Source organism: Bombina bombina, chromosome 6, assembly GCF_027579735.1.
Source record: "Bombina bombina isolate aBomBom1 chromosome 6, aBomBom1.pri, whole genome shotgun sequence".
NCBI lineage: Eukaryota > Metazoa > Chordata > Amphibia > Anura > Bombinatoridae > Bombina > Bombina bombina.
Window position 1 is genome coordinate 734,298,889 of NC_069504.1, and position 16,097 is coordinate 734,314,985.

At 40.2% G+C, this 16,097-nt stretch overlaps 1 protein-coding gene across 1 annotated transcript in view; it reads right to left on the reverse strand.

Moving 5' to 3' along the window:
• Window positions 1-12,750, reverse strand: part of REEP4 (receptor accessory protein 4) — a 75,149-nt gene extending 62,399 nt beyond the window's left edge. The window contains exons 1-2 of the mRNA XM_053717957.1: window positions 12,645-12,750; window positions 4,187-4,259 (exon numbers count right to left, since the gene is read on the reverse strand). Of these exons, the coding sequence (XP_053573932.1) occupies window positions 4,187-4,259; window positions 12,645-12,676 (105 nt within the window). The 5' untranslated portion in view covers window positions 12,677-12,750. The remainder of the gene's footprint in view (window positions 1-4,186; window positions 4,260-12,644) is intronic.
• Between the last annotated feature and the right edge of the window lie 3,347 nt (window positions 12,751-16,097).

Sequence of the window (16,097 nt, forward strand, 5' to 3'; positions counted from 1 at the left end):
CTTAGCTGAGAGCTTGTGAGTGAGTGCTGGACTTTTTCTGTGTGCTGTATTGTCTGTTTTGTAATTTTCCCTATGGACCTGCACCTTGGCAGGCCCGGGGTTAACTGCCTGTGACTCAGGAAATAGTGTAGCTTTAAGTGAGTGTGATAGCAACCAAAGCTGAGCCTGTTTAGGAGTCATGGGATGTGTACCCGGTCCGGTCTGAGAGTGCTGTCCACTTTTCCTTGTTATATATGTGACGTATAAAATAAGTCACATAATTGTCAGTGTGATCATGTGACTCAAAAACGGTGTCTTTTGGATCCTGTGGAACTGCCTGTGTTGCTAGGCTTCAACGAGGAAGGGAGCAGGACGCCGTTAGGATGTTTCATGCCACCCTTTGACAACCTTGGGATGCCATTTAACGTCCTAAGGTTGTCAAAGGTTAAAAAAAAAAAAAAAACAACAAGAGCTACACATTTTTAATCTGGTTCTCAAATCCAAAGACAGTTTGTCAACACCTGCACTGCAACAAACACACTAGAGCGAATAATCTATACCGAGCATAGCAAGCAAGGTACTAGGATTAAAGGGACATTAAACTCCTGGTTCTTACTCACCATGCTAGCGTTTTCCCTCCTGTACCTCTTTTTAAAGCCTCTCTCTTATTTTTATTTCAAAATATTTTATTGAAGAAGAGATACAAAAAACATCAAAGAGATTTTTCTGTAGAGACAAAGCATTCATTGCATAATCAACAGTATACCATTGGTCATTAGCAATGGCCACGTAAAATAGTCCATATGGTGATGAACGAAACCATCCAATATGTTTATCTTCTTCTCTTTTCCATTTTCTGTAATATATTACTTTGTGCGAAACAACTTTAGAACTAATAAAGGATTTACAAAGTAATTACATAAGAAATAAATAGCTTTGACTTATTATTGCTTAATTATCTTTCTTTTGAACCTTAATTGTATAGCAAGAGAATAGTGAAATGTATCAACACAAACAATAATACTGATACAATAACTGACGTCTCCCAAGTTGCCGCCATTCCACATCTTAGGAGGTGGGAACAATAAAAAAAACACGGAAGTATACACAACAATTTGTGCATGGTAAGCGGATAGAACGCTACTTGGATGTACTACTCTCCAGAGCATCCAGAGCTCGAATTCACCTAGGACCCTTTTTTGTGGATTTTAGTGTCTGTTCTTTTGGGGTGTGATCTAAGAAACCATGTATCCCAGATGCTCCAATATAAATCTAACTTATCTATTGCTGATGAACGCCTCTTTCCATTGTAGCAAATGACTCAATTGCTTTCAAAACACTCTCTAGAGAGGGAGGATTTGGCTGTTTCCATGCTCTAGCTATAGATATTTTTGTAGCTGCAAAAATGAAAGTAGCTAAGTGTTTCAAAGTTTTGGCCATTTTCTGTGGAAAGATGTTTAAGAGAGCAGACTGAGGGGTTTTTGAACTCTAATCCCAGGGATTGTGCCTAGACTAAACACTTCCTCCCATAATGGAGCTATTAATGGGCAGTCCCACCAGATATGCAAGTCGGATCCCACCTGTCCACATTCCCTCCAGCATTGCGATGAATGCTGGGGATTTGTGAAAGTCGTAAAGCTATGTAGTGCCATCTAAGAGTTAATTTAACAAAGAGTTCTATAGACTTTGCACAATGGAGCGTTTTTTAGTGATAGAAAAGACCTGAGTCAAGGTCTTGTCCGGAATTATAACTTTCAGATCTTTTTCCCAGGCTTTCAGCTGCCAGACGTCACCTGCGGCCACGTCTTTCATTATAAGGGTGCAGTGCCAGGAAAGGGGTTTAATCAATTTGGATCCTGATTGCCACATTTTTTCCCAGTCAGTTTGATGTCTTAGTCCATTTTTTCAGAAATCCCCACGCAACCAGAAAATTGCATAGTTTTATCTGCTCAAATTGAAACCAGTTAGGCTGTGGGTGTCTGTCCATTATTAGGATTTCTAGAACTTTTAGCTCATCTTGGAAGTATAGTTGGGACACTTTATTAATATCCCATGCTCCCCAATGTAAAACATGGGAATCTGGCAGTCCCCTCAAGTCTCTCTCTTATTATAACACATTACAGAAGCCAGTTGGCAAAGCTCAGCTTCTTTATACAGAGCGCCGCCATCTTGTAGCATCCTGTGAAAGAAGCAGTGCACGATCCCAGATTAGTGACGCTACTGCCTTATGACAGCTGTACCTCGCACTTTAGGTTAGCTTACACAACAGAAAACAGACGTTTTACATATCTGCAGTTTTTTTACAAGGTTTAAAAGTTACATAACAAATATAAGAAGGCACCAGGAATAATTAAGAGGAATGTACCCACTGCAAAAAATGTACAGCTCCCGCTCTGTATTGTGCACTCTAAACCGAAGAGAACCATAAGGGGCCGATTTATCATGGCCTGAATGGGGCCAAATACATCTGTTTCCGCACGAGCCTTCAGGCTCACCGGAAACAGGAGTTAAGAAGCAGCAGTCTTAAGACCGCTGCTCCTTAACTCGTACGCCACCTCTGAGGTGGCGGACAGCAATCCGCCCAATCACATACAATCGGGTTGATTGACACCCCCTGCTAGCGTCCGATTATCTGCAGGGGGCGGCATTGCTAAAGCAGTTCACCAGAACTGCTTGTGCAATTATAAATGCCGACAGCGTATGCTGTTGGCATTTATCGATGTCTAGAGGACATGATCGCTACAGCGGATCATGTCCACCAGACACATGATAAATCCGCCCCTAAGGCTTGTGAAGAAAAAAAACAATATCACTGATCTGTGAATGCTTACTGCTTCTGTCACAGTGTGCGAGTATACTCGAATTCCAAGATGGTGGTACCTAGTGTGAAGATGCAGAGCTTCACTAACCAGAAAAAGGACAGTTTACCCTAAATTTTTCTTCCCTTTAATGTGTTCCCAATTATACATTTTTACCTGCTGGCGTGTATTAAATTGCATACAATTAACTCCACTACCTTTATATTTGAAATAGCTGATTTTGCTTGTGGTATCCTACCTATACTGAAAGATTCTATACTTAAGTATAGGCTATAGAAAAGATGTGTAAATATAGCCATCAGAATAAATTACACTCCCAGTGGAGGTTAGGAGAGAGAAGTAATAAAATGCTAATTTTAAATTGTTCTCTCTAAGGGCCTGGTGAGATGATCTAAAACGTCTTGTCGGTACCACAAGGTCCCTCAAAGACTTTCAAAAAAGGCGATTTTTTTTCTTGCGAGATGTTTCTCTCTCTATGCAGAGTTCTGGATGTGAAAGGAGAGACACCATCATTGCAAAACAATGCTCAAAAAAGCCTCCAAACATTTGGCAAGATTTCTCTCCATGATGCTGAGTTTTTGATCATCCGGCCCCTACGTATTAGGATTTGGCATACAGACAGAGGTAAGATAAGGAAGCATGTGTGTACAGAAAGTGATAAAATAAGGGAGACCTGATTTACCTGCAAGCTCAACCCATTTTGTTAGTTGTGGTGTCAAAGAACAAAAACAGCTATTTCATATACAAAATAAACCTAAATAAGTAATTCTCATACATTTTATACTCTGCTGATGGTAAAATAAGTCATTAGAAAAACATTAAAAAAGGGACAGTTTACTCCAGAATTTGTATTGTTTAAAAATATAGATAATCCATTTATTACCCATTCTTCAGTTTTGCATAACCAACACTGTTTACCTCTGTGATTACCTTGTACCTAAGTCTCTGCAGACTGCCCCCCTTTTTTTTTAGTTCTTTTGACAGACTTGCATTTTAGCCAATCAGTGCTGACTCCTAGATGACTATGGGAGTGAACACATTGTTATCTATACGACACACATGAACTAGCGCTGTCTAGCTGTGAAAAACTTTCAAAATGCACTGAGATAAGAGGTCGCCTTCAAGGACTTATTAGACCCTACAAAGAATACCAAGGGAACAAAGCAAACTTTGATAAAAGTAAATTGGAAAGTTGTTTAAAATTGCATGTCCTATCTGAATCATGAAAGTTTAATTTGGACTAAACTGTCCCTTTAAGACAGCTGCAGAGACAAGAAGAAAAACAATAGCATGGCAAGCAGTAATTGTGTTACTGTAGGTACACCTAGCAGTTTAATGTCCCTTTAACAAAGAGAATGTTTAACTAAAGGTGAAAGTGTGATACTTACATATTCTCGAACATTCTTTGTTTTCACAGCTTTGTACGATGAATATGCAGGATACAGTAAACCAAAGACAAGCCTACGATACAAAGAAAGGAGTGACATACTGTTATACCGAACAAATTGTGTTTAGGTTCAAAGTTACTACATATAAATTACTTAAAGTGAAGGTCAATTTTCATCAATGAGTGCCCGGTTTTTAAAAATATTTTTAAAAACAGGGGCACTTTCATTGATGAAAATTAACATTGCACCAGATTTGTAGAAATACTTACCTTTTACTTCTGCAAAGCCGGATCGACGATCCCCCTCCTTCTTTGTTCTTCTTCTTCCTGCTGTAGACCACAGCAATGACAAAACTGGCTTCCTCCAATCACAGCCGGGCATCACGAGCTGGACGCTCTGGGGTGCAAGCCATGATTGGAGGAAGCCGGTTTTGTCATTTCTGACGTCAGTACAGAGGAACTGAGGCTGAGATCGGCGATCCGGTTTTGCAGAAGTAAAAGGTAAGTATTTCTTCAAATCCAGTGCAATGTAAATTTTCATCAATGAAAGTGCCCCTGTTTTTAAAAATATTTTTAAAAACCGGGGACTCATTGATGAAAATGTACCTTCACTTTAAAGGGACATGCAATCCAAATATTTTATTTCATGATTCAGATAGATAGAATTTACTCCTAGTATCATTTTTTCTTCATTCTCTTGGTATCTTTATTTGATAAAGCAGGAATCTTAAGCTAAGGAGCCGGCAAATTTTTGGTTCAGCACCTGGGTAGAGCTTGCTTATTGGATTACTACATTTAGACACCAATCAGCAAGCACTATCCAGGGTACTGAACAAAAATAGGCTGGCTCCAAAGTTTCATTCTTGCTTTTTCAAATAAAGATACCAAGAGAATGAAGAAAATCGATAATAGGAGTAAAATTAGAAAGTTGCTTAAAATTGCATGCTCTATCTGAATCATGAAACAAAAGGGGAAAAGGGGATTTTTTTACTGCACTTTAAACATTTTAAAAGGATATTCTAGTGCAATAACTCTGCAATTCTATGTGTTTAACCTCCACAAAGTGGTTAAACACACAGTTAAAGTACCCCACAGAGATGCTACAGCGGAAAACAACTGGCGATTGGCTCACTGGCTGTTTCCAGCAGTTCTCTGTATCTTCTGAATGGGAATTTAGCTATGTGTTTAACCACAGTGAGGTGAAACACGCAGAGCTGCAGTGTCAGTAGTGCAAAAACTGCATGCAATTGTTTACACTAGAACGTCCCATTAGAGTGACATCAAACACAAAAATTGAGTAGACAGCAATGATTCGCCTAAAAAGAATATGTAGATTAATTAAAAGGCCATTAGAGTTAATAAAATTATATTCTATAAACTAGCGACCCTACATCTTTATGTAGTTTAACCCCTGCAAAGGGTTAAACACAACATAGAAGTACCGCTAAGGAACTGCAGAGCACTGCTGGTCCAAAGCAGAAACTGCTGCTGCTCCAAACATTACAGCTAGTTATACAGCTGGATCAGAAAGAGAGATAAAATAATATTAGTATAGTGTAAAGTTTTTAATACACAATTAATATTAAACAGAACACAAATAAAGTTTCGATATATACTTTAAAATACCCTTCTTTTTAAATGTTAACACTACTGGGAGCTAGCTGATGATTGGTGTCTGCACACATTTGCTCTTGTGAATGGTTCACTAGATGTGTTTATCTAGCTCCCTGAAGTGCATTGCTGCTCCTTCAGCAAAGGATAACGAGAGAATTAAGCAAACAGGAAAGTTGTTTAAGATGTTATGTTGAATTTGTTTCGTGAAAGAACAGTTTCTTGTCCCTTTAAGAGCTTCCTAAAACCTAATTTAATTTTCTTTTTGATAAAGTTATACAGAAAATACATATTTATCTTGGTAACATCAAGAAAGCAGAAAACATTCAGATCACAAGCGAGTGACGCCTTAGTGAGAGCCTGGAGAATGTAATGAGAATGTTCTATTCAAGAATGCAACTCAATGCCAAACCTGACATACTTTCAGGCACAGCAAGATATTAAAGGGACAGTATACACCAATTTTCATACAACTTTGTGTAATCAACACTACTATAAAGAAGAATATGCACAGATACACAGTATAAAACCTTTTAAAAATTAATTAGAAGCTCCCAGTTTAACAGTTGATGGTGTTAGACTGGAACACCCACTGAAAGAGGCTGAGAAAGGAGGGAGAGGCAGACCCCCCCCCCCCATATGAAAAGTCCCATTACACAAGCCGGAGTATGTAGACAAGAGTATACATCTAAAACTTTAGGGCTTGGTTAGGAGTCTAAAAATCAGCACAATGCTATTTAAAAATAAGCAAAACTATACATTGTTACAAAAACACTCCCAGATGGGCTATGTAAATGAATCATCTACAAAATATTTATGCAAAGAAAAATCTAGTGTACAAGAGTTTTTGCGATGCTAATGTAAACATATTACATTCTCAAAAGAAACATAAAAGTTAAGAGAAAATTTGCATTAATAATTACCTTTATAATTCATAATTACAATTAGCCGGATTATTTTAAAAATCGATTAAAAAAAAAAAAAAGTCTATATACTGTTAGAACAACCATTTTTTTTCTAAAGTGAATCATGATTTATGTTTCAGCTATAAAGTTTTATTTTAAAGTGTCAGTAAATGAAGGTGTGTTACGGCTCACATATAGTTACACTGTAATGTTATGAGCACTACAAGATAAAAAAAACATTCAATCGCATATGAAAACGGGCACAACGGGCAGCTCTCGCTACGACAGTACTGCAACATAGAAAAACACATCGGGCAGCTCTCGCTATAACCATACTGCAAAACAGACACACCCAACGGGAAGCTCTCACTACGACAGTACTGCAACATAGAAAAACACAACAGGCAGCTCTCGCTACAACCATACTGCAAAACAGACACACAACAGGCAGCTCTTGCTACAACCATACTGCAAAACAGACACACAACAGGCAGCTCTTGCTACAACCATACTGCAAAACAGACACACAACAGGCAGCTCTTGCTACAACCATACTGCAAAAAAGACACACAACAGGCAGCTCTTGCTACAACCATACTGCAAAAAAGACACACAACAGGCAGCTCTTGCTACAACCATACTGCAAAAAAGACACACAACAGGCAGCTCTTGCTACAACCATACTGCAAAACAGACACACAACAGGCAGCTCTTGCTACAACCATACTGCAAAACAGACACACAACAGGCAGCTCTCGCTACAACCATACTGCAAAACAGACACACAACAGGCAGCTCTCGCTACAACCATACTGCAAAACAGACACACAACAGGCAGCTCTCGCTACAACCATACTGCAAAACAGACACACAACAGGCAGCTCTCGCTACAACCATACTGCAAAACAGACACACAACCGACAGCTCTCGCTATAACCATACTGCAAAACAGACACACACAACGGGCAGCTCTCGCTACAACCATACTGCAAAACAGACACACAACAGGCAGCTCTCGCTATAACCATACTGCAAAACAGACACACAACAGTCAGCTCTTGCTACGACAGTACTGCAACACAGAAAAACACAACGGGCAGCTCTCACTACAACCTTACTGCAAAACAGACACACAACAGACAGCTCTCGCTACAACCATACTGCAAAACAGACACACAACAGGCAGCTCTCGCTATAACCATACTGCAAAACAGACACACACAACGGGCAGCTCTCGCTACAACCATACTGCAAAACAGACACACAACAGGCAGCTCTCGCTATAACCATACTGCAAAACAGACACACACAACGGGCAGCTCTCGCTACAACCATACTGCAAAACAGACACACAATAGGCAGCTCTTGCTACGACAGTACTGCAACACAGAAAAACACAACGGGTAGCTCTCACTACAACCTTACTGCAAAACAGACACACAACAGACAGCTCTCGCTACAACCATACTGCAAAACAGTCAGTCAGTGTTTTAATTTAACAATCCCTGTCAATCAAGTAACGCGCGCTTGACACTCAAGGAACTGTGCGATCGATTCATAGGGGATAGGTTAAGCAGATGCAGCATAAAAAAAATAATAATAATAAATTTACATTAGAGAAGTTTTTAATATCTACAATGTTTGGAAAGGTGAAATGCAGCTAGATTGCTATATTTACATGTGGCATTTATAATTATTTTAAGAAAAAAGCTAGGTTTACTGTCCCTTTAAATTAGGTAAAAATATTTTACATAAATCAAAATAACATTACAAAATTATTTTTCTAAAAAAATAGGACAGCTGTATATTTTTAAAATGTTGCTTTTAAAAAAACAAACAAAAAAAAATGTATTTCTCTATCTGCCTGTCCTTGAATACGTGTCCAGATTTTTCTTTGCTTAGCTGGCTTACAGTCTTATTTCTCGCCTCAGTGTTATTTTAAAAAATATTTTCTTGAAAGCTCTCTATACAAATGCATACTGCAGAACAGAGACAACAGGCAGCTCTCTACAACCGTACTGCAAAACAGACACACACAACGAGCAGCTCTCGCTACAACCATACTGCAAAACAGACACACACAACAGGCAGCTCGCTACAACCATACTGCAAAACAGACACACACACACACACACAACAGGCAGCTCTCTACAACCGTACTGCAAAACAAACAGACACACACAATGAGCAGCTCTCGCTACAACCGTACTGCAAAACAGACACACACAACGGTCAGCTCTCTCTACAACCGTACTGCAAAACAGACACACACAATGAGCAGCTCTTGCTACAACCATAGTGCAAAACAGACACACACAACGGGCAGCGCTCGCTACAACCATACTGCAAACAGACACACACACACACACCAGGCAGCTCTCGCTACAACCATACTGCAAAACAGACACACACAATGGGCAGCTCTCGCTACAGCCACACTGCAAAACAGACACACAACAGGCAGAACAGACACACACAACGAGCAGCTCTTGCTACAACCATACTGCAAAACAGACACACAACAGGCAGCTCTATCTAAAACCGTACTGCAAAACAGACACACACAACGAGCAGCTCTTGCTACAACCATACAGCAAAACAGACACACACAACGGGCAGCTCTCACTACGACAGTACTGCAACATAGAAAAACACAACGGGCAGCTCTTGCTACAACCATACTGCAAAACAGACACACACAACAGGCAGCTCTCGCTACAACCATACTGCAAAACAGACACACACAATGGGCAGCTCTTGCTACAACCATACAGCAAAACAGACACACACAACGGGCAGCTCTCACTACGACAGTACTGCAACATAGAAAAACACAACAGGCAGCTCTTGCTACAACCGTAGTGCAAAACAGACACACAACGGGCAGCTCTCGCTACAACTGTACTCCAAAACAGAGACACACAACAGGCAGCTCTCTCTACAACCATACTGTAGAACAGACACACACAACAGGCAGCTCTCGCTACAGCCGTACTGCAAAACAGACACACACAATGGGCAGCTCTCGCTACAGCCGTACTGCAAAACAGGCACACATGTACATGGCAGTTGTACTCATTCAAAGTTCAAAGCAGACTAACTACGGGCTTCTCAATATAAGCATACATACTTCAGGACACACACAATGTCCTGACTATACACACAAACGCTTCAAAACACTTCTGACATTTCATATCATCAGTATCTGTGCTTAAACTTGCATTTTTATTTGCATGTAGTAGAGTAGACATACAATATAAAAATTATTTGGGTACATGCCTTTAATTAGTTTTATAACAAGCCACATATTTATACAAACTATAAAAGAAACATGCTCCTGGCATCTCTCTATACACATACACTGCAACTGACACGTGCTTTACACACAAACATCTGGCATCTCTCTATACACAAACACTATTGATAGTTCAAAATACATACTCCTGCCTAACTCTTTGTACATACTGCAGTACAGAAACATTCCCAGCCAGTCACTACACATCTTTACTGGCACAGTTCTAGCTACTCTTTGGTCAGAATACTCCTAGCTGCATTACATACATATACTATGAAACAGACACACTTCTGAACAGTCAATATTGATCTAGACACACATACGGTAGAACAGACACACCAGCTGCCACTCTTTTCTACAGTGTGCGTGCATGTTTGTGTATATATAGAAAGTGGCAGTTGGTATGTCTGTACTACAGTGTGCGTATGTATATAAAGAGTGGTAACGTGTGTATATAGTGAGTGGCAGTTGCCACACTATATACACACGGTAGAACAAACACCAGCTGACGCTGTCTGTCTCTCTCTATATATATACACACACGGTAGCACAGACACACCTGATGCCACTTTCAATATACACGCACATTGTAGAACAGACATACCCGATGCCCCTCTCTATTCACACACACTGTAGAACAGACACACCTGATGCCACTCTATGCACAACCATACTGTGTAGAACAGACACACCAGATGCAACTCTCTATATATACGTACACACATACTGTTGAACAGACACTTGATGCCACTCTCTACACACACCCATACTATAGAACAGACCTACCAGATGCCATTCTCTAAACACACACACACCCATACCGTAGAACAAACAAACACACATGCACAACCATATTCTAGAACAGACACACCTGATGCAACTCTCTACACACACACAATGTAAAACACACACAATTTAAAACAGACGCACCTAATTCCACTCTCTGTACACACACACACTGTAGAACAGACACACGATTCCACTCTCTGTATACACACACACTGTAGAACAGACACACGATTCCACTCTCTGTACACACACACACTGTAGAACAGACACACATGATTCCACTCTCTGTATACACACACTGTAGGACACACATGATTCCACTCTCTGTACACACATAATTCCACTCTCTGTATACACACACACTGTAGGACACATGATTCCACTCTCTGTATACACACACACACACACGATTCCACTCTCTGTATACACACACACTGTAGAACACACGATTCCACTCTGTATACACACACACACACTGTAGAACAGACACACATGATTCCACTCTCTGTATACACACACTGTAGAACAGACACACATGATTCCACTCTCTGTATACACACATTGTAGAACAGACACACATGATTCCACTCTCTGTATACACACACACACTGTAGAACAGACACACATGATTCCACTCTCTGTATACACACACACACACTGTAGGACACACATGATTCCACTCTCTGTATACACACACACACACACACTGTAGGACACACATGATTCCACTCTCTGTATACACACACACACTGTAGGACACACATGATTCCACTCTCTGTATACACACACACACTGTAGGACACACAATTCCACTCTCTGTATACACACACACACACTGTAGGACACACAATTCCACTCTCTGTATACACACACACTGTAGGACACACAATTCCACTCTCTGTATACACACAATTCCACTCTCTGTATACACACACACTGTAGGACACACATGATTCCACTCTCTGTATACACACTGTAGAACAAACACACCTGCTGTCACTCTCTGCACACACACACACACACTGTAGAACAGACACACGATTCCACTCTCTGTATACACACTGTAGAACAAACACCTGCTGTCACTCTCTGCACACACACACACTGTAGAACAGACACACATGACTCCACTCTCTGTATACACACAAACTTTAGGACACACATGATTACACTATCTGTAATAGTATACACACACATGATTCCACTCTGTGCACACACTGTAGAACAGACACACCTGCTGTCACTCTCTGCACACACACAAACTGTAAAACAGACACACATGATGCCACTCTCTGTAGACACACATACTAAAGAATAGAAACACCTGATGCCATTCTCAGTACAAACACACTCCTGCCATATATCTATATTTTACATAATCCAAAACATTCATAATAGTTTTGGATACTCTACGGAGTAGACAAAAGTAAAATTTAAGAACAAAAACTAAGCCTTTTAAAACAGTCTACTCGGAACAAAATTAGTCATGTGTTTTTCTCTACTATACACTTCCTGACAGATATGTAAATCGGAGAGAAAACTCTATGTCTTAAAATAGTTGGAAGACCAGGTAAGAACACTACTTAGGCAGTTTAACTGCAGACAGGCACGATGATGACAGCCAAAGAATGACAAACTATACCAGACAGACAGGAAGGGGCAGCTGGCACGACACATTACAGAACCACCGCACAAAGCATACTACTGGCCATTGGTTACTAAGATTGTGCTGTACCGGTGGTCACACTTGTCTATGTATGATCGCCCCCAGGTGCCTGTGTGTGACACCAGCGTTGTGTCATATTTGTGTCTTGTATACAGCGATTCCACACGTATAAGATACAAATGACACTACTCACACAACGCCTCGGGAGATGATCCACGACACCATGTTTCTGACTCACTCCTCACTCGCCAAACTACTAGCACTAACTCTCGAGCTGCTCTCTGCACTTCCGCTTCCTGGGGCGGGTCTCCAAAAAATCAAAACTTGGAAGAAAACAAGTAACAGCCAATCAGCGACAAAATGTCATACGACCCGCCTACATGTGTCTATGCCAGGTATCCATAGAAACGCCTATGGCTTCCATTGGCATAGTTATTGATAATACCATATACCAGCCTTTTCCCTGGTAAATACGGCTGTTAAAGTGGATGTAAAGTCACTGATAGCCGACAATCATAACTACTGTATCATCCAAAAATAGCATAAGTTTAAGTCATGATTTTTTAAAATACATAATATTATATCGATTTATATACTTAGATAATTCCAAACGTCTTGCTTCTCCCTACGCCCGCCATTTTGTTCCGCATTTATAACTTTGATTGACACTTCCCTAAACTAATAATTTGCCGTACCCGTGGCGTCCAGCCCCTTTTTAATAACGTCACTCATGAATTTATGCGCATGCGTCTTTTATATGCGCATGCGTAAATCAATTTCAGCTGGCTTTCGAAGCGCTGCGCGTTCACGCTTGAGGCATGCGCATATAAAGCCGCAGCCACAACCAGACTACTATGTTGCTTTGAGAACATACCCGCTCGCTACGCATGCGCACAAAAATTAGCTGTCACGATCGCGAGTACACCCTTATTTATAAACGCATGCGCAATTGCCGAAGTATATCTTGAACGCATGCGCATAGACGGCAACAAATTTGAAACGCATGCGCACAAAAAGGAGCAATCGTGAGCGCGCATTGCTAATACGTCATAGAGCGGGTGGGACCGCTCTAGACGTTATGCGAGGAAAAGAAGGGAAGTTATGGATGGGAGGAGCTCGGAATCAAAACGGAGCTAAGTTACAAACTTGAATATAATGTTAAATTTTAGATAGTTGAAGCAAATAACTATGCGGTATTAATAAAATAGTAAATAAGAATCGATTTTTATTTTCAATATGTAAAAAATTTACATTCACTTTAATACCGAGTAGGTGTGGTATTTAAAAGATCACTGACTGAATGAATATGGGGATTTGATTCTCCTATTTTACAGATTGTAGCATTGCATTCACCTCCTCTCACATAAAGCTAAACTGTTTCCTGAAAACCAATAACTATCCACATAACTTTATATGTGTGAAAAAAGGTGATGTTAGGCTCATTAGTTTAAATTAAATAATTTTCATATAGAAGTAAACTACTTTACATAGAAGCTAACTTACTAATGTCCAGATTACAAGTGGTGCGCTAATGATAGCGCGGGTCACGATAAGCAGTATCGCGGGACTGCGCTAACATTAACTTGCAACTTGATATAACAAGTCCATGGAAATCACATTTACCAGAGATGGGTTACCGCGGCTGACATAGCTCTAGTGGAAACTATACTTTCAATGGCTACAGCATTACCGGCTGCGCTATATAGCGATGGTATTACAAATTGAAAGATATACAGCTAGATTACAAGTTTTGCATTGCGGCTTGTAACATTGAAAATATGGCATTTTCAGCGTTAAAATAGCACCGCAGCTATTACAGGTCTTGTCGGTATAGCAGTCCCGCACACCTTTTAGCCTGTAACGCAACGTCAGTCCTGCACACGTAAAAATGACGTTTTTTCATGGGATTCCCATAGCACCGGTATTACAGAGTTTTGCGGTACGGCTAAAAAGTGAGCGTTACAGCCTAAAATGACAAGATCTGTACCGCCATCGTCAGTAGTTATCAGTTTTACACTACAAAGCTGTAGCATAAAACTCATAACTAAAGTGTTACAAAGTACACTAAACACCCATAAACTATCTATTAACCCCTAAATCGAGGCCCTCCCGCATCGCAAACACTATAATAAATTTATTAACCCCTAATCTGCCGCTCCTGACATCACCGCCACTAAAAAATGTATTAACCCCTATTCCGCCGCTCCCCGACATCACCACTATACTAAAATTATTAACCCCTAAACCTTCGCCCTCCCACATCAAAAACACTATTTAAATATTTTTAACCCCTAATCTGCCGTCCGCCCACACCACCGCTATAATAAACCTTTTAACCCCTAAACAGCAAGCCCCCCACAACAAAATATACCAAAATAAACTATTAACCCCTAAACCTAAAGCCCCCCCCCACAACAAAATAAACTAATTTAAACTAGTAACTCCTAAACCTAACGACCCCCTAACTTTATATTAAAATTACAATTTCCCTATCTTAAATTAAATTAAAACTTACCTGTCAAATTAAAAATTTAATTTTAAGCTAACAATAAAACTATTATAATTATTAAACTAAAGTTAAACTAACTACCAATTAAATAAAACTAAACTACCAATAAAAAATCTTAACACTACTCTAAAAATTACAAAAAATAAAAACTAAATTACAAACAAAACCCCACTAAATTACGAAAAATAAACAAACAAATTATCAAAAATAAAAAAGAATTACACCTAATCTAATAGCCCTATCAAAATAAAAAAGCCCACCCAAAATAAAAAAAAAACCTAGCCTACAATAAACTACCAATGGCCCTTAAAAGGGCCTTTTGTGGGGCATTGCCCTTAAAATATCAGCTCTTTTACCTGTAAAAAAAATACAAACACCCCCCCAACAGTGAAAACCACCACCCAACCAACCCCTCCAAATAAAAAAACTATCTAAAATAACCTAAGCTACCCATTGCCCTGAAAAGGGCATTTGTATGGGCATTTCCCTTAAAAGGACATTTAGCTCTTTTACTGCCCAGACCCTAAACTAAAAAATAAACCCACCCAAAAACCCTTAACAAAACCTAACACTAACCCCCGATGATCCACTTACAGTTGTTGAAGTCCCGCTTGGCGAATTCCTAATCCATGCGGCAAGAAGTCTTCACCCAGACTGCCTCTTCTATCTTCATCCAGCCGGCAAAGTCCTCAACCTTGCAGCAAGAAGTCTTCATCCAGGCGGCCTCTTCGATCTTCATCCAGCCGGCGCGGAGCAGGTCCATCCTGAAGACATCCAGCGCGGAGCATCAAATTAGCCAATAGAATCAGAGCTGCTTAAATCCTATTGGCTGATTTGAATAGCCAATAGGATTTTAGCAATCCTAATCCCTATTGGCTGATTCAAAATTTTCAGCCAATAGGAATGCAAGGGATGCCATCTTGAATCGTGTCCCTTGCATTGAAGATTCAGTGTACGGGGGAGACCATATGAAGAGGATGCTCCGCGCCGGATGTCTTCAGGATGGACCCACTCCGCGCCGGCTGGATGAAGATCGAAGAGGCCGCCTGGATGAAGACTTCTTGCCGCATGGATGAGGACTTCGCCGGCTGGATGAAGATAGAGGAGGCCGCCTGGATGAAGACTTCTTGCCGCATG